General features: G+C 40.3%; 1 protein-coding gene across 27 annotated transcripts in view; it reads left to right on the top strand.

Annotated features, from left to right (window-relative positions):
• ADGRL2 (adhesion G protein-coupled receptor L2) overlaps positions 1-17,275 on the top strand; it is a 569,402-nt gene that overhangs the window by 494,252 nt on the left and 57,875 nt on the right. For 25 of the 27 annotated variants that reach the window (XM_053391929.1, XM_053391935.1, XM_053391934.1 and 22 more), the window contains 2 exons: positions 3,328-3,437; positions 16,081-16,881. In XM_053391929.1, coding sequence (XP_053247904.1) covers positions 3,328-3,437; positions 16,081-16,881 — 911 coding nt within the window. Of the gene's footprint in view, positions 1-3,327; positions 3,438-14,675; positions 14,930-16,080; positions 16,882-17,275 lie in introns of those variants that run through there. The other 2 variants (XM_053391946.1, XM_053391958.1) reach the window with 2 other exon arrangements.

Here is a 17,275-nt window from a genome sequence, read left to right as displayed (position 1 = left end):
AGCCGGCCACCCTATCCAACACATGCACACACTGCAAGAATCTCTACATTGTCCCATTGAAGAAGAAAAAGAAAAAAGGAACTTTACCACAGATGAACGATATGTGCTGGTTTATTATAACTTGCCAGTGGCTGTTATCTACCTGTTCACTTTTGGATCATAGCCAATTATATGCTGCATTTGTGCCATCCAAAATAAAGTCCTATTAAGCTTCCACCAAGATGTTTCTTTGCCAAAATAAATCACAAATATGACCTTTAGTATATCATTTGACAAACAACAGTCCTGCTAACGCAAGTGCTTTTGGCTGCAAAATGGAATCTCTCCCTCCCTTCTTTTTCCACACGGCCCTTAAATCTGCTCTAGAGAATTGTGAGGAAACCCAGTCAATATTTAGGGAGATGTGGTGAGCAATATGATGAACACAAGTAAGGGTAAGGTAAAGGACCCCTGGATGGTTAAGTCCAGTCAAAGGCGACTATGGGGTGCAGCGCTCATCTTGCTTTAGGCCAAGGGAGCAGGCATTTGTCCACAGACAGCTTTCTGGGTCATGTGGCAAGCATGACTAAACTGCTACTGGCACAACGGGACACCGTGACGGAAGCCAGAGCACATGGAAACGCCGTTTACCTTCCCACCCCAATGGTACCTATTTATCTACTCACCCCCTTGCGTGGATTGGAACTGCTGACCTTCTGATCAGCAAGCCCAAGACCCTAGCAACCGTTGTATTGAATCCAATTAAGTCATTTTGTGAGCTTTGGGGAAACCCATGGAGGAGATTTGGGAGAGGGCAGGGGGAGAGGGAGAGGGAGTAGAAGTTCCAGTCACACAATGACTTTGTTGGATACAGCCCTTTGTTTCAAATAGTAATTTAATCTGTTTGTTGATTTCAGTGTTGATTTAGTTGCCTTGAATACGATTTACCATAAAACAGAGATTTAAATGTAGATTCAAGTTAGTTCCACATTTCCCATTATTCATTCATTTTATTATTTATCACAGGGGTTTATGTCCCACGCTTTGGTAGAAATTCCTTGGGCAGCTGGCAATTGTTTTGTGGGTTTCTTTTTACTCACAAGGCATGCAAATGTTCAAAATTAGGCACACATATCCTGTTCCCAGTTAAGATATGTATTTTAAACAAATTATCACATACTAGCAACCAGTATACACAGTTAGAAAATTCATATGCAGGCTATGAAATAAGTACATTGCCTACTGAGTATGTTCAGTGTATGAGATACTGTGGCATTTTTATTCTCACAAAGTATCATTTCAGAGCTGTAAAGCTGAAGTATACACAACTATAATGCTGTCATTGGTAATTTTCTGCAGGATGTTGTCTAAAAATACTGAGAAAAATAGAAGTGGACAGTCCGCAGGCAGCTACTACTACCAATGACAGCTATTTGTCAGCTCCAGCTAGTCAGTCTTTTTTTTTTTAAAAAAAAAAGCAAAGTCAAATTATGCAATCTACTTGAATCACACATATCTTCACATTTCACATCGTGTATTCTGCTCTTGCATAAAAGGACAAGTTACCATGGAGGGTTACCCTTTGCCCACTGGAAGCCTTGTTGAGCCATCGTTCTGAGTGCTGAGATTTCATCACCCATTCCCTAGCCACTTTCAAGCATTTATATAGTGTCATAAAGGCTGGCAACTTGCTTTAAAAAGAAGAAGAAGCTGGCAGTTGCAGGAAGCTGAATTCTATGTCCAGTAATGCAGTTATTTCTGCACTTGTGAGGAATCTCAAAATACACAATAGTTTCAGTTGCAATAGTTAGGACAGAACCGACAGCCATCAGCATTATTGCAAAAGGAGAAGAAAAGAAAAAAAGACCAGAAGTTTTCTGCTCAGCCTGAGACTTGGTTCCCATGATCTTATCTGTTGTGCATGAAACCTGGGTCCTTCCCATTGCTGTTGACATTTCCTGAATGTTTCTTCCAAAGCTACCAACCAAAAATTCAAGTAGATTCGTGATTTATTTGCTGGAAGGACAACTCAAGTTGTACTATTGGGCTGCCTTTAATATTCTTCCAGCTGCGTGAACTGAAATCTCAGCTTGATCTTGCACCTGTTGGCAGGGGACAGATGTCAGGGGTTCCCTGACACAAGACAGATCTCTTCAACTTGTGCAAGGGGTATTCAGTAGTGTGGGAAGTGCTAGTAGCACCAGGATTGATGTACGGCTGGAGTCAAAGGCTAGACTATTATTTTAAGACCTGGCTTCCTTTGCTTCACTTTACTGACAAACAGAACTCACCCAGGAGATCAGCCAAGCTTTCCTTGTTTTTAGTCACCAAACTGTTTCTGACCTTTTATTTTCCTCCTTCCTTTGCTTTCAGAGAAAAAAAGGCTGAAAGTCATTTTCTTTCAACCCCTTTTTTTTGGTTTTGACTAGTGCTGCTTGAGCCAGATCAAAATCAATCCATTTTAAAGTACCGAGCTGTAAAATACAAATCCCGTCTTAATGTATTTGTTTGCAAAGTGCCAAACTGTACAAATCAGTAGCTTTCACTATGAAAAATTGATTGTAAACTTTTCTAACAGCAGGTAAATTAGGTAGTTTCTTTCTTTCTTTCTTTCTTTCTTTCTTTCTTTCTTTCTCTCTCTCTCTCTCTCTCTCTCTCTCTCTCTCTCTCTCTCTTTCTCTCTGTTAAATACTTTAAAAAGAAGGCTGTAATTGTAGACACACTTACTTGGGAGTAGGTTTTGTTGAACACTGTGAAAGTTACTTGTGATAGCAAATATGCATAGAATTGTTCTAGTCTGTCCAGCATGAGCAATTAACTCATTAAAATCAATGAAACTTGAAAAGTGCTTAATTTGGGCTGGATGAAGCCCTTTTGTTTTACTGTAATTTATAGCAAGCATTATTTTCTTACAAAGGTTTATGATAACTTACCTAGGAATACATTCCATTGAACTTGGTGGAGCTTACGTCTGAGTAGGTATGTTTAGGATTTTTTATGTCCCCACCATGATGGGTTATATTTTGTTAATTAGATTTGTTACATTGTTTTAGGATTCTTGTAAGGCACCCTGCGAGTTGCCAGAATGGAGGGAGGGGTTATAGCAGTATCCAAGATAATTAAAATAAGCCTTTAGCCTTTACTGTCTGAAATTACTTCTGGTACCGATTACGGAAAGTTCTGCAAAATTATTATGAGTTTGAACTAAAAATACATCTAGCCCACAACCTCTTTGTGGTCTAATTCAAATGCAGTGCTGCCTGATTCCCTAGCTATGGTTGCCACGAACTGTGTAAATTTATTCTGATTTTGAAATTAACACACATCCTTCTCCTTCTCCTGCCCCAGGTGCAACAACAGAACACAGTGTATAGTAGTTACCGGGTCAGATGTGTTTCCTGATCCTTGTCCTGGAACATACAAATACCTCGAAGTACAATATGAATGTGTCCCTTACAGTAAGTATACGCTTTTTTTTTGTTGCTGTTCTTGTTCACTTCCTCTAGCCTTCACAATTGATGCTGTGGCAGTCCAAGATGCACAAAAAGAGCATAGGTTTCGGGTCTGAGAACTATTATGCATGCAGGGCACTTTCAAACTAGGCCTTCCAATTAGCTTCAGCAAAGTGTGGAAAGGAGCCATCGTGTGATGCTGGCCAAGTGGCTGTCTGTGTTCTTAAGTGTTTGGCTTTTAAGGGTACTAGGGTTTTATTCCGCCCCTCCCTCCCCCCCACAAAAACAAACTTGAATTAGCTATTCAAAAGACTAGATAGAAATTTGTACTTTTGCCCAATACCGGTTCCTGACAAATTGGCTTGGCTTGCAGTTTTCTAAAGAAACCACTGACTCCAATTTTAATCTTCCAACAGTTTGAAACAGCTACCTGCTGTGGTAACAGTGGTTCACAGCCATACAGTACCGTGGAAATATCCAGGAGTTATTTCCCCAGTTACTTGATACAGCAATGTTTGCTTTTATTTTTATTTTCAGTTTGAAGATCATTGTTGTTGTTGTTTATTATATTTGTAAGCAGTCCTTCATCCGAAGATCACAGGGCAGTTCACAACATAAAAATACAAAACCAGACCACAAAAGACATAACAAAACAGAAGCAAACCAATAAACCCACTCCCACAAAAAGTAATTAGCCAAGGGCCTGGTTGGGGAGGGGACATTTTCACCTGGTGCCTAAAGAAATGCAATAAGTCCTTGAGGAGAGCAGTCCACAAACTGGGAACCCGTTCTCATGTTGCCACCCTCCGGACCTCTTGTGAAGGAGGCGCACAAAAAGCTTTTGCAACTAATGAATACTCCCTTAAAATTACACATTCATTCTTTTTTAATGTACAGAATCTCATTGTTTGATTCTTAAAATAATAATAATCAAGTGATCCTCTAATCAGCGGGTAAGCAGTATCTACTCCCACCCCAAAATAACCCCATCATCCACAGTAACAACCTATCCATGATGAGTCTCCATTCATCAGCAGAGCATAACATCTTTGGCAGACCAGTCGACAAGCCTTGAAATGCCTGCCGTGGATCTAAAGAGCTGATTCATCCAGTTTCTGAAAAGCTTTTGTTTTCTCCTCCATAATGCCGTCGTTCAAAATAAAGTCAACCTTGGTCTCATATTTTCCATTAGAGGAAGTCTGTTGCTTCTAACAGTAAACTTCAGCAATGCATTGATTGTGCCTCCATTTGTTATAAATGTGACGTTAGTGTTTTTTAATATCTTCAAACTTAAAATATTAAAAATAATTGCAGCATTCTTTTTGGCGTAGGGAACATACACACAGGAAGAAATGAACGGTATAGGATTAGTAGCATGTGCGCACTAAAAAAAATTGACGGAATCAGCTGTGTCAGAAATAGGCAGCACCAACTCCCCCCCCCCCCATTAATGCAGTTAACACTGTATGTATACGTATACAGCAGTTTGCATCTGGATAGTACTCAATACTGAGTCACAGTATTGATCTTTCTGCGCATCAGTTAAAGGCCGAACACAGATCATCTTTTCTTTCCATTCTTGCTATGTATTCCTGTGCCATTGTGAAGCAGATGCTTGTTGTGGCTTTCTTTTTTGTGCCGTGGGTAGGAACTGGAATCCTACTGTGTCTGCTGAGCTTTAGTGCCCTGTTCTCATGTGTCTATCATTGGTGGCTCATTGAAACCATCCTTCTTGTGGCACTTTGAGGAGGAGTGTATTGTCCCTACCTAACAAAAACAGCTTTGTTTCATAAAGTCACCTTTACATTAAGATCGCTATTTCTATTCCTAAATTCCCAGAAAGAAGCAGTGAACCCAATTCCAAGCTATTCAAAAGCCACAATGTTTCTGTTTCGTTGGGTCGTGTAGGACAAGACAGTAGTTAAAAAAAATAAAATGCAAATGTTATTTTCAGATTTCAGATCATTTTTTTCATGCTGTTTTAGGGAGACAAGTGTGGATATGCCCTGCTGGTTTGGGTTTTCCTATCTACAGAGAAAAAAATGTTTCTTTTGCAGTTAACAGAAGGATGCTCTGCACAGCACTGCCTAGGCAGAACTCTTTTAACATGTAGTAATTTTACTCCTTTAAAAATAGCTGTATTTCAATATGTATATTGCTTACTGCTCATTTCATTACAAAGCTATTTTCAGTTGCTCTGTGCAGAAGTGAAATGAATCAAGAGTCTTTTCTGATTCTTGAATCAAATTCAGAGCTTAATTTGAAGAAGCATATTTTGAATTTGATTTAATATGAATATTTGTTGATAATTGCATTTTCTTGTTCTGGCTTACTATTTACAAGTCGTTTAGAAAAAGGAAAGGTAACATGATCGTGCTTACTTTGTAATATATAATACTTTATTTAAAGAAGCAAATAAATTTTGGCCACAGTCCTGCACCCCCAAAATAACAAGAAAAACCCGTGAGTCGAGATTTCTCTATCAGGCATGTTACAGACTTCCTCCAATGCAAGCTTTGGGCCAAACTAGATGTGATGTTTTTTGTATCTTTAGTCTCTGTATGGCTATTTTTTTCCTGGCAATAAATAGCTGACATGGGATGTCTGAGCCAGATCAGGGCTGTGGCATCAGGGCGGGAGGAGGAAGAGTTAGTCTTCATCCCACTGTGGTCTTGCTCCAAATCGGGGGTGGGGTGTATACTACCTGTTTCATTCCCTAATGGGGACAAAAGTTAAATTCCCTGTCCCAGCACACCCAACCCACCTCTGGGACCCCTGTGCCAGCCAGCTAGCTGTTTATTTCTTTATTTTTAAAAAACCAGCCATACATGAGCTTTCGACATGAGTAATGTCATGTTTAGTTTGACCCACTGTCTTTAAGAAGGCTTAAATCCCTCTCCTTGCAGTACTGTGTAACTGGACAGCTTGACGAAACCTGCAACCATCTTCTCTTACAAACGTATACACATAAGCACACACAAACACATGCATGCACATAAATTATTTCAAAATTCTTCACATCTACGCAGAGGAAGAAATAGTGAATATTGGAACATGCACTGAGTATTTAGTTTGTAGATTCCAAATTAATGATCAGCATACTTCAAATACAAGTTCATGACTGTCTAGGTTGAGAACAGCTACATGTGAGTGTTCGGTCTTTTCATGTGAAAGCAGAGAAGCAAAAAGAAGTGAGTATACTGTTAAACCGTTCCAGCTCTGACACGTCATCTCTGCGCAGTTTAGAGCCCTCAAAAGGTTACGAAAAACATGGTTTATTAGGGGTTTCACAATATTACAATAGGGCAGCACAGTCCCTTAGCTCCCCCCCCCCGAATTAATGCTCTCTTTTTTTAGCTACAGTATTTTCACCTCTGATATTCAGTTGTTTAGCATTGTACACAGCGCTCAGGTTTGCATGTTCAGATAAGGGTTAGGATAAATGAGTGGCAATGCTTTGCTAGTAGTCCTAGATTAACACCCATTAAGTTGAGGACGTTTCTATCCCTGTGCTGTGCATCTCACTGCTTCTAGTCGTGGGGGTTAACATGGTGAAGATTTCAAAATGTGTTTTCCAAAACTATTGGAAACTTAGCTTTTCATGCAGTGCATGAAAACTTGAGCAGAGTTTTCTCATGGAGGTCTTGCATCCAGTTTTCCACATATGATGTCCTTTCCAACACTGAAGAATTATTCACTTTGCTGCCAAAGTAGAACCATCATTCCTGTCCTTTTGGCAACCCCCACCTGGCAGGTGTGGAGCCAATTGTTGTGTTGGCATCTCCTATCAGCAGGGATTTGTCCAGAACTCTGTACTTCCTTTCAGAAGCGTTGGATTACTGGGCAGCTATTTACACCTCCAGCAGTAATCTGTGGATGTGATGCCCCTGTGCTTAAGGCATGTTGGTGCCCATTAGGCCCAGAGGAAGATTTTCTGTTGAATGAACCTCAGTCTAATGTTGTGGGTTAGCTGGTTGGATGCCAAGTAAGGCTTTCCTCCATGGTGTAGATGTTAGACATGCTTCTACTTCTTTGTCCTGCTTTTGCCTCAGCCTTACAGAGTTTCTATCCGGGTTCAGTGTATTACATGCTAATGTTCCTAGGCCTAGCCACTTTCTGAGCCTCCTTGAGAAGGAAAAGCTACATGCTTCTTGCAGGAGATCCAGGGTTTCTGCTGCACTCAGAGCATCTGTGCAATCCCTACTCAGTGTTGTGAAGGGCTCTAAACTGTGCAGAGATGACACACCAGAAGGGGCTTTGCACTGGGCCTCCACTCTCCTAATGGGCTGGTTTAAATGCAAGGAGATTGAACACCAGAATGGGGCTAATAATAGTGATGCCAATATTATCTACACATTTGTCATGTAAATTTCCTCTTATTTCTGGTGTCATTCAGAATGTTCAGAGCTTTATTTACTTATTTCAATCTCCCCGCTTTTCTGTAACTACCTGCTTTTAAATATCTCTCTTTTGTCTTTTGAAGTTTTGTTTTAAAAATCTGCTTTCTTCTCTCTGTACAAAACCCAAATCCTTCTCTGTGGTCTTCTTCTTTTAAGGTTGACATTACCATTGTAATGAGACTGAAGTTTTCTGTATCTACATGAAGTGGTTTGCAGCAGTCCTTATTGAGCTGCAACAAGTGTCTGAATTACTGGAATATCTGAAACCCTAGTGTCACTTTTGCTACAACCCTGTCAACGCTGCTTCTGAAATTGTCATTGTGCGCCCTGTATACTTGCATCAAAGCACTGAATTGCACTGCTCTGTTCCCCTGTGCTTGAGTTAATGCACTTACATCCATCATGTGTTTCAGGTTCAAGGCCAAGGAGAGGAGAGACCATCCTTGTCTAGCAATACACATCTTCTGCGCTCCTTTTCTGCTAATAGAGCTCTGATACACTGCACTGTCAATTACTTTTATTTTGAGCATGATAAGTGAGCATGAAGGGACTGACTGCACAGTTTCTAGTCTGTATCCCTTGGTTTTTGTTTTGTTTTTTGGCTAACCCACACTTGACCTTTGGTGGGTGAACATTTTTTTTCTTTAGACTCAACTCCCTCTTCCGCCCATACTGCATTTCGTTTTTCCTGTCACTTCCATCTAAGGGATCCATGAGTGATGAGTAGATCTGGGTTTCTCCTTGTTTGTTTCCCTACAGTGCCATCTTAAGCCATGGTATGCAAAACATTTGTGTTAAGAAGGATGCATGTGAACCAGCATCCCAAGAACCAAAGTTGCTTAAGGAACCTAAATTGTGAGGAAAGGTTCCTTGGTTGCATACTTTGAAGCACTGCCCCCCCAAAAAAGAGCATGGAGATCTCAGAGAGCCATAGCATTCATTTAGTTTATTTACTTGTGATTTATGTCCTGCCATGTAGCCTAGAATGCACACTGATTGTATATAAAAGCAAGAGAATAATGATTTTTCTCCTTATAAATCCTTGGAGCTCAGTACAGATTATGAATAGTCTCTTGTGATGGGGAAATTAGAGGGGGAAAGTTAAGGAAATGGAATGAAAATTCCAAGATTGGAAGAAAAGTGACCTAGGCAGAGTGCCAAAGCTTGCTCCTTGTGGTAAATTCATGCTCTCCGTGTTACATTTAGTGTACAACATATAAACAGTATAAACAAACATCAGTATAAAAACCTCAACTATAATAACAGTGTCAATGAATACAGGGTATAGGGTCCAGAGTTAATGGTCGGGAAAAGCAAAAACAGTATGTATTCAAGGGGCATGTGAAGTATATAGCACAGGGAAGGGCTTTCAGAAGAGAAGGTGCAATGGCAGAAAATGCCTGTTTATGGGCCACTGCCATAATTTTCTGTATACCTATATGTTTTTAATAGTAACCTAGGGAAGTAGCCTCAAAACAACGTAAGTGATATATATAGGCGTGCCTGTCACACTTACAATAGTGTTGCCTGTGGAAAGCATCTAAGTGTGAAGCGGGCACATGCATTCCCAGATAGTCAATATACCTGCCGTAAGAAGCCACTTGGAAAAATTGCCTTTTGCCATCACACTTTACAACAAGAGTGGGGAAACAGGAGATGAGGTTGGGTTCCCACCTGCCATCATCTTTGATTGTCTCCTAATGGGGACTGATGGAGGCTGTCAGACCCAGATTTACCATTTAGCATTTCTCCAGAGGCAGCAGCAGTATAAATGCAGAAAACATACCAGTCACTACAGTGTGATCAATCCCAAGACATGTTCAGCAGACCAGCTTCAGGCCAATCTTCCAGATTTACCAAGCTGCAGTTCTCTACCATATTACTTGGGAGTAGGCCCAGTAGGATTTAGATCTGAGTTGAAATGCATTGGATCACACTCTCGGTCTTTTGGACCTAGTAGCACCAATGCACAACTGCAGTCACCCTTCTTCTTGCTTTTCCTTTACCACTTCTGGCCTTTTTGGTTCTCTGTTGCCGTCACTTAACAGGACAGAACACGGCATCTGTCTCGGAGAGTTCACCCACCTGATAAAAACTGTGGTGACTTTTCAAGTACTTCCATTGTCACAGTGCACAATTCCTGTCATCACTTAAAAATTCAAAACTGCAATTTGGATGATCGAGTGCCCTACTAGAGACTTGCTTAGGCAAATGTTGACTATGGTAGCTGGCCATTCCAGTGTTCACACACATTTCCGTTATTTTTTGGATGTGGCATTCCTTCCTAAAATGATTGAAACAAATATCAACAAAACTTGTTCTGCAGTCTCATTGCAACTCCATCTATTCACTGGAACCTGGAATGGTGCTGTAATTGGATTCTTTGGTAAATGATTAGAGCTATGTATCACACAGGATACGAAACCCTCGCATCATTTGTTGTCTTCTTGCTTCTTTATGGACTGCATTTAGATATGTATTACTGTTGCGAGGATTCTTCTCAATTGATTAAGTGACTTGGGTTCTAATAGCTCTCTATTTGTTTCGTTTTTTCAAAAATCCCGTCTACTGCCAATGGTTCCTGCTCCCCCAAAAAAACCTTTTCAACAAGAAAGCGGCTGTAGATGAATTGCTACTAATATGAGAATTCTAAATCAAGCTAAAAATGCATTGCTTTTTCCTTGAATAAGAGTGTTATTGATTAAATTACAGAGGAATTGAGAGAACCCCACTTGACATTTCTCTCAATTATACTGCACAATATATGTTGATACTTCAAATAACCCAAGTCAGTCCTTTTAGGATTAATAAGCACATCAGAAGCACCACTTCCTACATCTGTGCATGATATTTTATTTTAAGCCTTGCTTGGACCCAGGAATTCAGTGGAAAATATTCAAGTGTTCCATTCATTAGCTGCACTGATTGAACTTGCAGTTTTTGTTTACTTTAGCAAACCCATCTGTCCCTGAAAATGCGCAGTTGTACAACTGTGCACTCACAGCCGACATATCACTAATAATTATGTTATCCTTGTCTTTATGCCACTGTTTTACTACTATTCATCCTAAGCAGGTGCAATCTTCCTCTTATTGGTGGATTATGATGTGACAGAATGCAACATGATTGTTTCATGTACCAGTCATGTCTTTGGCAGGAAAATGTTTCGTGGATAATGCCGTTGTTAAAAAGTATATTTATTATAAAATATTGCATACATTAGCTTGCAATTGAGACATGCTACATAACGAATGGCATGGCCAGCCTTTTCTCCAAGGTGTATGCTTTTCCTCCTTAGAAAAATAATGCACTTTTTATAGCTAGCCGTTATTGGACAAAAGTTAGCTTATACATTCTCATCCCAATGCCGAGTCCTTCATTTACTCTGATAAATGTGCAAGCTTTCCAATTCATTTCAATGGAGAAAGCTGCTACGCACATGCAATCCTATGTGCACAGAAATCGGCTCCATTTATTGCACTGCCTGGACCAGAACAGATTGCTGTACTGGAATATCTATCTACAAGTATTTAATATATTCCTGCCTTGGAATTGAGTAAGTTGCATTAGCTAACCAACCCCCCACTCCACATTTTTCTTTTATTGGGATGACGGGGCAAAGATTTGATAGAAATTATTAATATTTGGTAAGATTTGCTTTGTAAACTAGGCTTCTCACTTTTATTCTTTTAATTGCTTACTGTGCTTTGTTTCTTCCTTCTAGAGTTATGTACTTACTTCTCTTAAGCAGATGTTTCACGTCAAGATTGAAAAGTCATTGCATTTCTCAAGATTAATATCCAGCAGTACAAAAGCACCCCCCCAAAAAAAAAGATAACACAAACAAGCCACCTCCCCTTATAAGAAAGAAGGGCAGGGCACAATCGAATGGTGGGAATAGGAAATATAATATACATATAACACTTTTTTACTATGTTATGAAGCCTCAGGAGATGTTCCGTACTTAAGACAACCTGGTTTTTCAGCACACCTCTGTTCTAAAGCCTGAAACCTCTGTTTTGCACAGGTTCAAGTTGTTTTGTGTGACTTCTGAACAAAGTATCTATTTTTAAAGTTTATCAACTGATTAAATTTCAGACAGATTTTTAAAAAATAAATAAATAAGATACGCTCCCTCACTTTATTTATTTGCTAGACATGGTGAATTGTGGTGGCTTTTCTCCCTCCCCTCTCCTCTCTCTACTCCCCTTCAAAGAGATTCTTTCTTTTTCTTCTTGCTTTCCCATTGCTTTTGGTGCTTTAGCGAATGTCAAGCATTTCAAGAATATTTGCAGGGGTCCCCCTTTTGCTGGTTTGATGAAAATTCATTTGGTATTTCTAAAGCTATGAGATCTCAGAAGTTTCCATTTCGTTCAGTGGAAAGGGGCACAAGTTATATAGTGCATGCCATATAATGCTTGCTAAACCTCATTGTCTAAAAGTGACATACACAGCAAACTAGAAGCCATGCTGTTTCAGGATGGAGAGGTGGATGGGGGTGGGATGAGGAGAGAGACGGAGGGACCGACGGACGAACGAACGAGGAAGCTTCCCATCCAATACTATCTCCCTTCAACCAGGGTGCAACAGAGACTTAGATCTTAAGTATCCCCATTCCATTTATGGAAGGAACTGTAGTCCATCAGATGTTCCCAGCACATCAGAGGTGGAACAGTACTTTTTTGCCCATGTGCCCTTGTTCCTGCAGCCCCATGCGCCACACCTCATTCTGCAGTGCAGCAGATTTTCAACGGGCAAAGGTGGTGCAGGTTAAAGGGGAAATCAGTTCAGAATAATCCTGTGAATGGAACTCAACCCTTTGGGACTCTCCCGTTAGCAGAAGCTTAGTTGGCATAAAACTGCTTATTTTCTGCTCCTCCAATCAGCTTTCCTGTTCTGTCAGGGAGATGGGAGAAAGCCTTCCCTTGAATGAAAGGGGAAAGCAACTTATTCTCTCCTGCGGTGTGAGCTGGCTGCATAACTCTGAGCAAAGAAGGATATATTTCCACTCTCTGCCAGGTTGAGTCTTCTCATCCTACATGAAGAGGGGAACCTCTTCTCTGAAGGTGTGGAACCAGCTATTTGACTCAGGAGAGAGAGGATGAAAAAAGTACTTTCTCATTTAGCTAGGGAAATCGCATACCGTAACCTCCCTGAAGGTTGCTTCCTTTAATTTGGCAACAGCCATTTCAAAAAGAGGCAGCCTGCAGATTCTGGAAAAGCGATCTTGCCTCCTGCATGGTGAAGTGGAGGAGGATCAGCCTACTCGTGGAAGTTTATGTGAGCAGGGGAGAAATCAGTAGTGCCGTAGAAATAAGTAACAGAAGGTGTCATAGCTCAGTGGTGGAGCAGATCTGAGTGAAAGAGTGAATCTGTGTCTGTGAAGGGAAGGTGATCGCTGTGTTTGAACCTCACTTCCAACTTCAGTGTTCCTTGCCTGCAAAACGAAAATGTCTTGCAGGATGTCTTCTAAACGCTTGTCTGCTCTGCATGCACTCTGTTCTTCTTTGTGCTTGAGACACAGTTCGATGTTGACCTGCTGAGGTCTGATATAATGTGTGAATGGGCTTGCATGTGGCAAGGGACCTGCTGCTGCTGCACTTCTTACAACCAAGCAGGAAAGCACAGGAAAGGCGTCCTAAACTGAGCCTCTTTACAGATGTCCATTGTACAAAATTTCACACATACACACAAAAATCATCTAATTTATTGCTTTCTTTACTTTCCTTTTTAAAAGGAACCTCTAAAAACTAGAAATGGTTGGTTTAGCAGAAGAGTAAAAGCTGACAAATAACTCTTGGTCTGCAAAAGCATGGAAAACGTGAGAGTTTCACTTTAATTTCTGCACCATGTAAGCAAAATGAGAGGTATGGTACAGCCTACAATAGCGGACTGTATTGAATTCACACCCCTGTTCAAAGGCTTTGGGTCCAATAGGATGTGTCCACTAGAGGAGGAGGAGTGTAGCGATTTTTGACAATTTCTCTCTCTAGCAGCAGCCCTGAAAATATTTTTGGGATGATCCCCTAGAACAGGGGGCTGCAGGGGCAAAATCAACAAAATACCCCCCTCCTTGGTTAGCAAATACCATAAGACAAGGAGGACTGATTTGATTTCACCCAGTTGGGATTGCTTACAGGTTCTGCAGCAAGACTGAAGATGAAGGGTGTGTACAGAGAGATAAGACTAGGGGCAGTCTTGTAAGGATTTGGGCTTTAAAGTATAGATAGCTCAGTTGGTAGAGCATGAGACCCTTAATCTCAAGGTCATCAGTTCAAGCCCCACATTGGGCAAAACTATTCCAACTCTACAATTCCATGATAATGTTCAAACTTTGCTGGTTTTACATTTGGTTCAATATGAGCAGAACTCGAAACCTTTCAAGAGCAAATATTTTATGAGCACTACCTCCCACATCTGTGTTGCTGCCAACTTGCAGAGGAAGAGAGAGAATTAAGCCTGAATGTTAAGGTGAACTGTGTGTGCAATTTGTAAGCAATCTATGAGATTGTACATCTTTACTGCTTACATGGTGAGAAAGTTAACGCATCAACCTTAACTTGTGATTTCTATGATTTTTAGAGCACGGGTGACTTGTTGAAGCCTTCACTCTTCTTAAACCAAAGGGTTTTTCTTACTTAAAAAATGTATATATAGTGACATACATAATACATCTATATGTGCATATCATATTAATAGGTTTTTTTTTAAAAAAAAGATAAAGTTGACAGGATTTTGCTTGGGGCTTTGCAAAGGGAAGGATAGGTATATCATGCATTAGTCAAGTCTTTCATTATTTATTCAGGTTGACTAAGTGAAACTACATACGAGCATTTTCAGGACTGCCTCTTTAACCTACTAAAATGATTGATCCATGTTCACTTATGTAACTTTAGAATCTTTCTCCTGCTAGGTTTTCCTGTTGTCTGTTTCTCTCTATCCAATGTAGTGCACTTCTTATTCTCCCTGTGTTTAACATCTTGTGAACTAATTTAATCTTCGCCTAATAGTCAATTTGTGTTAATCTTCTTCTTTTTTCCCTTGCACTTTTTTTTTTCATTTTTCTTCCGATGCTTGAAATAGAAGTGGAGCAAAAAGGTAAATAACGTATATAGTCCCAACCTCCCCACCCCCAGCTCCTTGTTATGTGCCTTATGGATGTTAACCTCCTCCACCCCTTCCCTTCCCCACAACACTCTGGTAACTATGGTGGTCAGCAGGATCTCATAAGCACCCCTCATAAAGAAGTCGACTTTGCAGTAAACTGGCTGGGCTGCTGAACTGACTCGGCTACTTAAAGCAGGTGGCGGGATTTAGTGTCTGGTGTACCTGCTCCGGGACAGACGCTCCCTTTTGCTTTCTTCCTCCCTTTCTTTCTCTTTCCCTGTCTTTCTCTCACCCTTGACTAAATCTTGTTAATGAACCCTCATCTTGCTTGGCTTCCAGAACCCACTCCATAGCATGCCATAATTACAGGGGTCCCTGGTCTGTTTCATCCATCGCTTTGGTTGTCCTTTATTTTTTTGTTGCTCCTAATGAAGATCTGTGTATATATTTTACACACACACGGGTTACAAACAGACAAAGAAACCCCAAAACTAAAAGCGCATATGTATCTATATAGACACATTCAAACCTCAGTTCTCGAACGCCTCCATTTTGGAATGTTTCGGCTCCCGAACATTCCACTTGGATTCCAGTCTGCAAAAAGCCTAGCTGTCAGCCAATCAGAGGCCTTGGAATTTCAAATGTTTCGGAAGTTGAATGTCCTTCCAAAATGGATTGCGTTCAACTTCCAAGGTTCCACCGTATCTATAGATATAATATCAAGGCCTGTTGTTTTCAACCTCACAGTTTATTAAAGTTTCTACAAGTTTTATGAGTTTAAATCCATTGAAGTGTACACCAGTTGAAAGGTCTGGAGAATAAATCCTGTCTTCATCATAAATGCAAGTGTAGTTATCTGCTTCCAGATGCATAGATGCTCCATAGATGCGACCTTGGGTGATATTAGCGAAAACACTTCACATACTGGTTACTATGGTAACTTTAAGAAGCATGGATGACAAAGAGTAATACATGCATTAATTACATATGAGCTACAAAGTATTGTTGCCAGTTAATTGGATCTTTTCTTCTTTATTGTCACTTGTGATTTTTTTACCTTGACTTTAATTGGTAGCATGCACATTTTATTTTATTGTTTTTAAAAAATAAATCTTGTCTTGCTTCTTCTCTGCGACTGCTAGTTTTTGTTTGCCCTGGGACATTGAAAGCCGTTGTGGATTCCCCAAATTTATATGAAGCGGAACAAAAGGCAGGTGCCTGGTGCAAGGACCCTCTTCAAGCTGCGGATAAAATATACTTCATGCCGTGGACTCCATACCGTACTGATACTTTGATAGAATATGCTTCTTTAGAGGACTTCCAAAATGGACGCCAGCAGACGACATACAAGCTTCCCAACCGAGTGGATGGTACTGGATTTGTGGTATACGATGGTGCTGTCTTTTTTAACAAGGAAAGAACTAGGAACATTGTAAAGTTCGATTTGAGGACTAGAATTAAGAGTGGAGAGGCAATTATAAATTATGCCAACTACCACGACACTTCCCCTTACAGGTGGGGAGGGAAGACTGACATTGATTTGGCAGTTGACGAAAATGGCTTGTGGGTCATTTACGCCACGGAACAAAACAATGGGATGATAGTTATTAGCCAACTGAATCCTTATACCTTGCGTTTCGAGGCAACGTGGGAAACTACGTATGACAAACGGGCAGCATCTAACGCCTTTATGATATGTGGGGTTCTCTACGTTGTGCGGTCCGTATACCAAGACAATGAAAGTGAAACTGGCAAGAACTCAATTGATTACATTTACAACACTCGGTTATTCAGAGGGGAATATGTAGATATCCCTTTCCCCAACATGTACCATTATATTGCTGCTGTGGATTACAATCCAAGAGACAATCAACTGTATGTGTGGAACAACAACTTCATCCTGCGATATTCTCTAGAGTTTGGTCCCCCTGACCCTGCTCAAGGTAAGCATTCTTTATTATCTCTATTTCTTTAAATACTAAGTTATTTTAATAGAGTGCTTGCTAATGAAACTAGCCTTCAGTATTTTGGCAATTAAAGTACCTGTTTTGTAATGAAATGAAACACAAAAATGGATTTAAAATTGTACCTGTGCCATCTTGTTCCATAGCAACACACCCAATGGTAAGTTTCAGCTCCACATTACTAGGTTCAAGACAATCTATCCATTTGGAATAAGAAGCATGTTAGCATTGGTGTTTTTATCTGATTTTAGTCCTGAGTACAATATTTTTTATAAACTTTAAAACTATTTTCTGCCTGTGGCTGGGAAAGATGTGGTTTGAAGAACCTGATGCAGTTAGGTGCAGTAGTTCTCAGCGTGGATGCTGCAAAGGT

Source organism: Podarcis raffonei, chromosome 6 (genome assembly GCF_027172205.1).
Source record: "Podarcis raffonei isolate rPodRaf1 chromosome 6, rPodRaf1.pri, whole genome shotgun sequence".
Classification (NCBI taxonomy): domain Eukaryota; kingdom Metazoa; phylum Chordata; class Lepidosauria; order Squamata; family Lacertidae; genus Podarcis; species Podarcis raffonei.
The sequence above is the reverse complement of the archived record's forward strand: the minus strand, read 5'-3'. Positions and strand labels throughout refer to the sequence as shown.